A 12,042-nucleotide genomic window follows, 5' to 3' on the forward strand; every position below is an offset into this window, starting at 1 on the left:
TGTGAAGACAGACACAGTGATCACAGTTCAAGGGTGTTTTTTGAACTTCAAAGGGTTGGTTGAACATCTGCCTAAATGTACATCTAGGGATGGGAGCGAGCAACAAACATCAAATAATAATAACGCAGTCGTAGTGGAGTCTCTGTCAAAATAAAAGGGCCTTTACTAATAGATCTATTGCCAATCATCACTTCTAAATACAAATGATGTGGGACAACAATGTAGGCAAAAAGAAAAGTGTTCAAGAAATGATATGTCAGGATAGTTGATCAGCTGGCTTCCCTTTCACACGTTTTCAGCACAGGACAAGGTGGCATGCTTGAATTTCGCACACACTCTGGCTTCTTGGCCATGAGGAAACAGTTCAAAGCATAGGTATCAGGGCCTTCTGACAAAGTCTCTCTCCCAATGACAGTTTCTTATTGCAGAGGGCCTGACAACAAACACCAAAGTTCCTTTCTGGTCAGGATTTTTACATTTACAGGTTTTGAAATGTGTCTTCCTTGTTCGGGCTTGGATCACAGATGTCCCTCATTCGGGCTCAGACCCCTTTAGCACAATGTTCACAATTGGTCTCCTTTGTTTGGACTCAGACCACTTGAGCTCACTTTCCAAGCTTTCCTCTTTGTATCAAAAACCAAAGACTTTTGATTGTGCGATGGGTTTGCTTAAACCGTCTCAGGATCACTTCGATTTACTCCATTCATTATTCTTTATCTTTAACTTTTGCTTATGCCACTTCTTGGCTGAATATCTCACAGAGACCTTCAATTGAGCACACATGCGGTCCCGGACCACTCTGTCACGGATATTGTATCTTCTTTGGTACAGTTCAAACATCCATCAGCAATTAGGCTTTCCTCACATCTTTCATCATACACGCTACCAATATTTGTTCCTGCGCTCTTTATACAATGTTGCCTCATGCAACCTTGACTTCAACACAGACCGGTCTTGCATTGGTCTCCCCAACTCACCGGCTGTGTTGAGTTCTCTGGCGCTGCTTTGATCTTGGAGCCAAGGACGATACCACGGCAGTTGCTACTTCTCCCCGACTCAGTCAGCCACGCAGGAGGGTCCCCTGTATCTCTGACACACAATACAGAATTCTTCAGTCTGGTTTAATCTTAGAGATTCTAGAAAATAACAGCTTTCCGTCAGAAAGGTCAAGGGTATCTCCCTCCTTGTGCACCCTTCTTGGTGTGCTGTCTTTCTTCCCTCATTCAGCTGCTACCTCGGAAATGCTGTTCCTTCAAGTGCTTTGCCTCGCTTAGTGTGTGCTCGCGTGCTCTGCCTTTATCTGTGTGGGAAAGCTTAATGGAAATTAGGTGTGAATGGTTACCAGTAATTGCCTGACCTTGTCTGACTATAGCAGTGGGACATGGCAGGCACATGTCTTTGAAACACATTGTGTATAGGTGCTATATAAATAGACTATTATATAAGACTATCATATCATAATAGACTATCATATCACTGCTCGGGTATAAGTCTGTTTTCTCCCACAGCGGACTGTCCGTGTGAAAGTGTTTATGAAGGGAAAGGGGGTAGAGTTCCCATACATCCTACCCGGTAGGATGGGGTAAAGGTGTTTCAGGGCAAGGGATACCACATCTCGCCATCAGGTGTTCCACTCCCACTCCCCAAAGACCCCTCACCCAGGTGATCCTCCCGTACTGGTCCACCCTCAGGTCTGGATCCAAAGGCGATGGCTGTGCCCTAGCCACCTCAGAGAGAGACCCCTGGGCACTAGCGGGTGTGACACCTTCTGGTTTCTCACATACCCTTCCCCTATGTGATGTAGCCACACCTGTTTCACAGGCAAACCGGGAGAGGAAATCGACGTTCCCGTGGTCCCTGCCTTTTCGGTGTTCCAGAGTGAAACAGTACGGTCGCAGGTCTTAGAACCATCACATGACTCGAGGGTTCAAGGCCTATCATTGACTTATCCATACTAAAGGTGAGTAGTCAGTGACAAGTGTGAACTTCCTTCCTATAAGATAGTATCTTAGATGGGTAATTGCCCACTTGATGGAAGGGGCCTCTAATTCCAACACAGAGTAGCAGAGTAGTTCTTCTCACGTGGGAAGAGTTTTCGACAAGTGAATAGGATAGGGTGTTCTCATCCATCACTAACTTGCGATAAAAATGCTTCTAACCCTGTGAGAGCGGCATCGGTTTGTAGCACAAATTCTTTCGAAATGTCTACTACTTTTAGGATTGGGTTCAGACACAATGTTTGTTTTAAATTGTTGTAACATACATCGTCCGCCTCAGTCCAATGAATCTTCTGAGGTTCAGCGTTCTTTAATTTGTCTGTCAACCTACCTGTTCTATCTGAGAAATTTGGCATAAACCTACGGTAATAATCAATCCAAGGAATGCCCTAAGATCTCTCTTGGCCTTAGGCGTGGAGGTATCTAGGATGGCTTTCACTTTTTATCATTGGTGCTGGACACTGCCCTTCCCTACAAAGAAGCAGAGGTATTGAGCCAGCTTACAGTTAGATGGATTGGCAGTTAAGCCGGCTTCTCTGAGGGTTCTTATAATAGTATGAAGATAAAAAAGATGGTCTTCCCAAGTCTTACTATAAATGATTATGTCGTCAACATAGGCCCCGCATAAATTGGAGTAGGACTGCAATATCCTGTCCATAAGCCATTGGAAAGTGGCAGGGGCCGCATGCAGTCCAAAAGGGAAGACTTTGAACTGGAATAGAGGGGTGACGAGAAAGAAGGTGTTTCCTTATCAGGTCTGTGTACTGGGACCTGCCAATATCCCTTGGTTAAGTCTATGGTTGATAGGAATTTGGCACTTCTGAGTTTATCTATTAACTCATCAATGCATGGCATAGGATAGGTATCGAAGGCAGAGATTGCGTTGATGTGTCTAAAGTCTATGCAAAACCTCCAAGAATGATCAGGTTTAGTTACCAACACAATAGGGGAGGACCATGGCTTTGAAAAGGTTCCGATAATATTTGCCTCCTGCATTTTTTCACTTCCTTAACCACTATTTGTTTTCAGGCTTCTGCGAGTCTATAGGGTTTTAAATGGACCACTTTTTCCTTTGGAGTTCTGATATAATGATAAATGATAATTACTCTCCCTGGTTTCTTCTCGCAGAAGACATCAGGGAATGCCATTACCAGGTTGTTTAAATCTTTTTCTTCTGTCCAAATAGTTCTAGGGGAATAAGCTCAGAATTGTCTATCTCTTCCAGTACCAAACAAGACAATATTGAGTCGGAGTCAGCGGAAGTCTTTTCTTTGCACTCCTTTAAGAGATTTATGTGGAAATGGTGGGTCTTTTGCTTCCTGTCAGGTTGGGCTATTTTATAGGTACAGCTCCCTGTTTGCTATAGTATCACATATGGTCCATGCCACTTTGAGACAAGTTTATTTCCAGAGGTAGGTAAGAGGACCAATACCATTTGTCCTACTGAAAAGGACCTTAAATTTACATTCTTGTCATAGGTGGACTTCTGTTGGGCTTGAGCTTTTTCCATGTCAGTGTAGAATAGATTTCAGACGAGTTTCACATGGTTTCGCAATCGGGTAGCTGTTTGTGAGAGGGGGACAGGTGCCTCTTCCCTCTATTCCCGGGTCTCATGGAGCATGTCTAAAACATCTCTTGGTTCTCTACCATAAAGTAGTTCAAAAGGAGAGAAGCCAGTGGATGTGGATGCCTTAGGGGTCTTTCTCACTGCAAATAGGGCCCTGGGGATAATGCTATCCCAGTCCTTTCATCCCCATCTACCAATTTTCCAAAAATCATCTTATTGGTTTTGTTAAATCTCTCTACCAATCTGTCCATTTAGAGGTGGTAAACTGAGGTTCTTTAGGTGGAAATATGTAGTAATTACTTGACTTCACCCATGAGTTTTCTCATAAAATTGGATCCCTGAACCATTGGAATTTCCTTGGGGAAGCCAACCCTAGAAAAAATTGGTATGATATGATGATATGGCATTAGTAACGCGCCTATAAACAATTGTTTCAAGGCGTGACGTGGCAAGGGAGGGGGAACAATGGGAGGACAGACAATGATCCTACTAGGCCAGGTGTTATTCAGATTGTGCAAGTGTGTGGGATGGGGAAGGGACAGTGCATTACATGCAAATAGATAATAACAATAAGTAAAGTAACAGCCAGCAAGTGGCAAGGGTAAGTGCAGGTGGTAGCAGGTGTTTTAAGATTTGCTGGGTTGTATTGTTCCACATGGGGAACTCATCCGGGTATCAGGCAGCGTAATCAACAATTACGAGAACATATGTACTACCCAAGAGTTTTCAAACTATCCAACGACATCCATCCTAATTCAGGAGAAAGGGACTTCTATGATTTGTAAGGGATTTAGAGGGACAGGTAAGGGAATATTTGCACTGGTTTTCTGGCATATTTCACATGTCTGGATGAGGTTCTTTATGTCGGCATGGATACCTGGCCAGTAAAATTTCCCACTGATGTAAACTTGGGGTTTAGACTGTCCTAAATGCCCCCTGTCAAATGAGAATTTGTAATCTCTAGTACGATCTTAGAATGGGTTTTGGGGATTACTAATTGAGTTCTACTTAGACCTTCGCTGGAGGTTTCCTTTCTATATAGTAATCCCTGTTTCAGGAAGAAAAAAGGGCTCCCCTTTTCTAGTCCTCCCCCCACTCAGGAATCACTTGTAAGAAAGCCTCTGCGAGTGCTCGATCATTTTGCTGGGCAAAGGCTAGACCGGGAAGGATGGTAGGTTCTTCTTTGCTATTTGCCTCAGTGATGGGTGGTTCATCAGCATATCCTAAGCCTAAGCTACCTCTGGAAGTTTCTTACTAAGTTTCTGGAATTTTGGGGTCCCCCAATTTGTCCCAATTGAGTCGCACCCCACCCTGACACCACATGTAAGGAATGCATGGTATCAAACAGTGAAGACAGACACAAGTGATCACAGTTCAAGGATGTTTAATGAACTTCAAAGGGTTATTGAACGCATGTCTAACCCTAAATATAAGGATGAGAGCAAGCTACGACCCTCAAATAATAACGCAGTCCTAGTGGAGTCTCTGTCAAAATAAAAGAGCCTTTACTAATAGATCTATTGCGAATCCTTACTTCTAAATACAAATGGTGTGGGACAACAATGTAGGCAAAAAGAAAAGTGTTCAAGAAATGATATATCAGTAAAGCTGAGCAGTCGACTTCCCTTTCCCTTGTTTTCAGCATAGGACAAGGCGGCACACTTGAGCTTCGCACACACTCTGGCTTCTTGGACACGAGGAAACAGTTCAAAGCATAGGTATCAGGGCCTTCTGCCAAAGTCTCTCTCCCAATGACAGTCTCTTATTGCAGAGGGCCTGACATAACAAACAAACAAACCCCAACGTTCTTTTCTTGTCTGGACTTTTACATTCACAGGTTCTCAATTGGTCTCCCTTATTTGGCCTTGGATCACGGATCTCCCTCGTTTGGGCTCAGACCCCTTTAGAACAATGTTCAAAATTGGTCTCCCTCCTTCGGGCTCAGACCACTTGAGCTCACTTTCCAAGCTTTCCTCTTTGTATCAAAAACCGAAGATTTACTCAATTTCTTATTCTTTATCTTTCACTTTTGCTTATGCCACTTCTAGGCTGAATATCTCTCAGAGACCTTCGATTGAGCACACTCACGGTGCCGCACCAGTCGGTCATGATGCTACAGTTCAAACATTCATCAACAATTAGGCTTTCCTTGCGTCTTTCATCATACGCACTACCAATATTTGTTCCTTTGCTCTTTATACAATGTTGCCGCTTGCAACCTTGACATCAACACAGAACGGTCTTGTATCGGTCTCCCCAACTCACTGGCTGTGTTGATCTCTCTGGCACCTCTTTGAGCTTTGAGCCAAAGATGGTACAATGGTGGCTGCTGCTTCTCCCTGACTCGGTCAGCTGTGCAGGAGGGCCCAGGGTTTCCCTGACACACAATACAGATTCTTCAGTCTGGTTTCTTGGCCTTATGTTTTTTAACCTAAGAGATTCTAGAAAGTAACGGCTTTCCGCTGGAAAGGTCAAGGGTATCTCCCTCCTTGCGAACCCTTATTGGTTTGCCATCTTTCTTCCCTTGTTCAGCAGCCGTCTCGGAAATGCTATTCCTTTGTATGCTTTGCCTCGCTCAGAGTGTGCTCTCATGCTCCACCTTTTATCCATGTGGGGAAGCTTAATGGAAGTCAGGTGTGTATGGTTACCAGTAATTGCATGACCTTGCCTGACCATAGTAGTGGAACATGTCAGGTACACTGCTCGGGTGTGAGTCAGTTTTCTCCCAGAGTGGGTTGTCTCTGTGATAGTGTTCATAATGGGAAAGGGCAGGGGATAGAGTTCCCAAATATCCTACTGGATAGGATGGGGTAGAGGTTTTGCAGAGAGAGGGATACTACGTCGCGCCCTCAGGTGTCCCACTCCCGAAGACCCCTCACCCAAGTGATCCTCCCACACTGGTCCACCCCCAGGGTCTGGATCCAAAGGTGATGCCCATGCCCTGGCCACCCAAGAGAGAGGCCCCCGGGGACTAGTGGGCGAGACACCTTCTGGTTTCTCACACCACGCAATAACACTTTTCATGCTTGCTTTATCAAGCTTTTAAAGCAAGCATAGTAATTGTTATTACTTGTCTAGACTGGCATTGTGCTGTAGTAAGTCTACCCAATTCTTACTGTGGCATGACATTTTTTACTGGCCATCTATGCCCAGTAGAAAATTACATGCAACAGTAAGAAATGGCTAGATGTAATACATCAAAATACATACTAGCTACATAATAACACTTATCATGCTTGCTTTGTTATGCTTTCAAAGCAAGCACAATTAGTGTAGTTGCGTGGCTAGAATGTATTTTCATGCAGTCAGTCTAGCCATTTCGTACTGTGGCATGAAATACTTTACTGGGCAACTATAATACAATATCATGAATGCCGAGTAATAAATCTCTCCTCCTCCCCATCCTCCCCTCTTCCCTACCCCCCACTCTGCCCAAATCAGCCTCCCTGGCTGTCACAAACCCAACACAAGCTTGCCTGCATTTGTTCACTCATTGAAACACACATTCACACACCGTTCATCTTCAAAGCAGTCACACATCATTTACTTGCTCATTCAGACACACATTCACACATTCAAAGAGTATTCACACAGCAATTACACACTCATTCAAACATGCATTCAAACAGCATTCACACAGCATTTACTCACATATTCACACATTCAAAGAGCATTCACACAGCAATTACACACTCATTCAAACATGCATTCAAACAGCATTCACACAGCATTTACTCACATATTCACACAGTCAAAGAGCATTCACACAGCAATTACACACTCATTCAAACATGCATTCAAACAGCATTTACTCACATATTCACACATTCAAAGAGCATTCACATAGCAATTACACACTCATTCAAACATGTATTCACACATTCAAAGAGCATTCACACAGCAATTACACACTCATTCAAACATGCATTCACACATTAAGAGCATTCACACAGCAATTACACAGTCATTCAAACATGCATTCAAACAGCATTCACACAGCATTTACTCACATATTCACACATTCAAAGAGCATTCACACAACAATTACACACTCATTCAAACATGTATTCACACATTCAAAGAGCATTCACACAGCAATTACACACTCATTCAAACATGCATTCAAACAGCATTCACACAGCATTTACTCACATATTCACACATTCAAAGAGCATTCACACAGCAATTACACACTCATTCAAACATGCATTCAAACAGCATTCAAACAGCATTTACTCACATATTCACACATTCAAAGAGCATTCACACAGCAATTACACACTCATTCAAACATGCATTCACACATTAAGACCATTCACACAGCAATTACACACTCATTCAAACATGCATTCAAACAGCATTCACACAGCATTTACTCACTTATTCAAACACTTATTGACGCATTCAAACAGCACATATTTACTCATTCACACACATATCCATGCATTCAAACAGCATTTTCACAGCACATACTCGCTCATTCACGCATGCATACATGCATACAACATACACATACACAAACGAAATCACATTTTCATTTCGCTTACCTCTGATCAGCACTGGTCTGGATGCTGCTTCTGAGGTTCTGAGGGCACAGACTGCTTCCTGGTTTCTGCACTTGTGCACAGGAGTTCTGCCTCTGCACTCCTTCAGCAGGGGTCGTAGAGGCAGTGGCAGGGGTCGCAGGGGAGTCCCCGGGGGTCGCAGGTGTGATCCATGGCAAACCCAAATGACATCGGTGTACCCGACCTATATTTATCTTGACCTGTTTATGACTTTTTGTAGTGGCTCTACCACAAAAGACCCCTGTGCCTCAGGATACTGTCATTAAAGCATCACCCACATTGTGGAATTCCCCGCATCCACGCGGATCTCCAAAGCACCTTTACTGAAGCAGATGCTTGGACTTCTAACCCCGTCCTATGCTATCTAATCATCGTTCACAAGTCATACCTCTGTAATGTACATTTTAGCTCGTTAGCTTGTTCTCCCAGGTGCTTTGAAGCGGAACCTCCCTCAAGTTCGCACCTTCCAAAATTTCAAATGAATAAATGTTATTTGATGTTTGTATAGCGCCTAACTGCCACTGTCATGGGTGTGAAGATGTTTTATAAATAATTCCGCGTGCACCATAGCCAATTAATTTCTAAATGTAACCATGCAACCTGGAGACCAGAAATAATGACCGGCAGGAAGCGCCCATATCTGAAATCACAAACAATCAATACAAGGAAGAGGTGATTCAGAAACATGTGCGCTCATTAAACCTCTCCTAGATAAGGTGCTAACAGGCCTTTGTTCACTCTTTCAGGAGATGGCAGCAGCGCCAGCACCTGAGGAACTGAGACCACCCGAAAAAGATGCTGATCCCAATGAAGTGAGTGCGAACTGCACATCTGGGAGGGTACGATCTGAATTCATGTCTTATTCAGCACCTGACCTCATTTATAAAGTTCCGCAAACTGCAGGTGTATTGAGACAGAGCGAGCGCACACACATACCCAGAAGATAAGGTGTTGAAATAGTGTTATTTTTGGTTGGTTTCCATTTATTCAACACATGGAAACAGCATTTTGGACTGAAACAGCATACATAAAAGGTAACAGTAATTGGAACAAAAAAAATGTTTACTTTGCTTTATATAAGATGTTAATTAAGCAATACAACCCTGATCTGGTGGGCCAGATTGGCCGGTAACAGCCCGGGGCCCATGTTATAGGCCAGAGCGCAGCAGGGCTTTAACAATGGGCCCAAGCGCCATTACCACCCAATCCGGTCTGCCAGATCGGGTTTTAGTGCCATTATAGCATCCCGGGATTTCAATCTTTAAACCTGGTGTAATGACAGCAATGTCATTTTGTTTGAACGAAAGGGACACACTCACGCGTCCCGCTACTTCAAACAAAATACTTAACAAAGATGGCCGCTGTGGAGATGGATGGATGGGCTTCATGCAGAATCCCTCTTCTATTTCCATAGCAGCGGGCGGGGATGTTGAGCTGCGGCTGTGCAGTCAGGTAAGTGAGGTAGCAGGGTGGGACAATAAGGGACCAGAAAGGAGGGTGGGGAGGGGAGATGGTAGGGCAGGAGAGCAGCCTTCTGGTTGCCTGGAACACTGGCTTGTATTTTGGGATTCAGCCTGTGATCCGAGCAACTGGATTGGCTGGCTTCCCTGCCCCGGGTGCTAACTAAACAGTATTGCCCTGTTGATGGAGGGACAATCATGGTGGTACACATGAATGGTTTTGATCTCGGTTCCCTGTTGCTCAGTGCCTGGTTTTACCACTGGCAGAGAGGCGGTACCCACCTGAGCCCCTTCGATGTAAAGTCATGTGGCTCCTGACCTTCTGCAACTCGCCTGGGCATTGCGGCCTTTGCTAGAGTTTTGAGGTCAGCATGTGTTTGAATGGTCAGGTGTTGCAGTGTGTGTCTTGACGTGTAACAGAGCAAAGAATGATTTGGCGCCATGTTAGGCTGTTTTTTTTTTAAATCAGAAAAGCAGGTTCTGATTCCTCTTATTGAACCAACTGAAAATAAGATTCTAAAATGGCGCCGTACCGTAGCTTTCAGTCCCGTATCCTCCGTCAGTGGATGGTGGCAGGAGGGTGGAAGGAGTAGCAGAAAAATGAAGTGGCAAAGTTGTCTTCATCATAATGTCATTGGGTGCAGGAAAAACAACAAGCATTGGCAAAGCTAATGACAAAAGGTTTTGGCTGTCGGACGGCAAGTGCTTCTTCAACAATATAAACCTTGTGTCATGACTAAAGAACAGCAATACATGTTGCAGCAGAGGAGGCGATAGCAAGGAGGAAAGTCCTTCAACAAAAACCTGGCGCACACTTCAAACAATAAACTAGTATAAAACAACGTTCTCTGTCAAGCTTTGAAACTGGGACACTTTGCATTAAACTGACAGAAGAAGCAACCAGTTGAAACAAAGGCACACACACAGAATATTCACCTTTCAGCCAATCATAACCTTAGAAGCTTACAAAAGGAGGGAATAATGAAACATCACTAATATGGATGTGTATGTGCACACATTTGCCATCTACCACTATCCGTACCAATTGTGTTGCTCCACTAGGTGTTGCTAGAGTTACTCCTATGAGATAAAATCACACATGTGAAACTAGGGCAATATTCATTCAAAGACGCATGCATGGTGCTCATTGGCAACGTTTCAGAATGATAGCACTGTTGTGGGTGCATACTTAAATGGCACGTTGTGATGCAGAACATTGGAAAAGGTGGCAGGTCTGCTTCCCACATACTTTCTCCCACCTTCCACTATTGCACAGGTTGCGTAGTCTTCACAAGCCTGAGGTCAGATTCTCTTAATGCACTGCCCATTACCGTTGAAAACGCATAACACTGCCCCTGGTGCTGTAGAGCAATCTTGGAATGCAAGATGTATAAAATAATATTGGCAAGCAGCTTGTGTATTTGCATCAATCTCCCAGTAAAGTTTCAATGTGTATTTAAGCATACCAGAAATTCAACTGATGCAAGCAACTCTCTGCATTTCCAAGCACAATATGTGTGGGCAACTCCCTGGCAGCTTAATCTATGAATTCCTTCCAGTGATTTCAAAACCCAATGAAGTGTATACATGGTGCAAAAAATATCTACATAAGGGGATTGTCAAGCATGCAACAAAATGATCGACTTCCTTTGGATGACTGTCACTTGAGCTGCAGATATGACAGACTATCACGCCCAGTGTTAGACTCTGGGGAGAATGAGTGGAGATTTTGCCAAGAGCTGTCTCTCGTCCATAATGTTCTAAGGATCTAATGTTGGGCCTCCTAAATCAAACAGAGAGTGACCATCGACCACTCCCCTGGACCCCACCCCTGCATGTGCTTTTAAAGACCCCTATAAACATGCGCTGAGAGCATTCCTCTAGGAGACCCTCTCTCGCGGGAGGCGGGGGATAGCTCAGGGGAAAAGTGCTCGCCTTGGAAGCGAGACTAATGCGCACCAACACAGGTTTGATCCCCGGGTCTGCGCTAGAAACCTCTGGATATTAAACGCATCATAAAATAACCAATTAAAATAAATAAATAAATCCCTCCTCTCATACCCCCTGCGTCAGCAAGTTCATCCATTGCATTCCCTTCCCCCAGTGATCCCGCAAAGGGAAGACAAGGAAGGGAGGGAAAAAGCTTGGAGGAAAAGATAGACCCAAGCAATCATTCGCAAGAAGCATCAGGTGCCAGCAAGGCGCCCACCGTGGACACTCTTCATCATACTGTATGGCATCTTAGGGCACCATTGGCACTGAATGCCAAACAGCCTGGCAGCAGGCCTCCCTGGGCAAGGAGCAATGGCGGACATGTATATACTAACTGTGGAAGTCTGCGCATGTCTGTGGTGCCGCCATTTTTATACTCATGAGAACCTGCCCGTTATCACTCTGAACGAAAACTTGGTTGGGTGGCCCCTATGTTTTGGGTTTATGTCTTTACGTGAAGC

At 44.3% G+C, this 12,042-nt stretch overlaps 1 protein-coding gene across 1 annotated transcript in view; it reads left to right on the plus strand.

The window, feature by feature from the left end:
* Positions 1-12,042, plus strand: part of LOC138520479 (collagen alpha-1(XV) chain-like) — a 160,235-nt gene that overhangs the window by 107,154 nt on the left and 41,039 nt on the right. Inside the window, exon 4 of the mRNA XM_069632849.1 lies at positions 8,876-8,941. Coding sequence (XP_069488950.1) covers positions 8,876-8,941 — 66 coding nt within the window. The remainder of the gene's footprint in view (positions 1-8,875; positions 8,942-12,042) is intronic.

This window comes from Ambystoma mexicanum, chromosome 13 (genome assembly GCF_040938575.1).
Source record: "Ambystoma mexicanum isolate Mex_15411 chromosome 13, UKY_AmexF1_1, whole genome shotgun sequence".
In the NCBI taxonomy this organism is placed as follows: Eukaryota; Metazoa; Chordata; class Amphibia; order Caudata; family Ambystomatidae; genus Ambystoma; species Ambystoma mexicanum.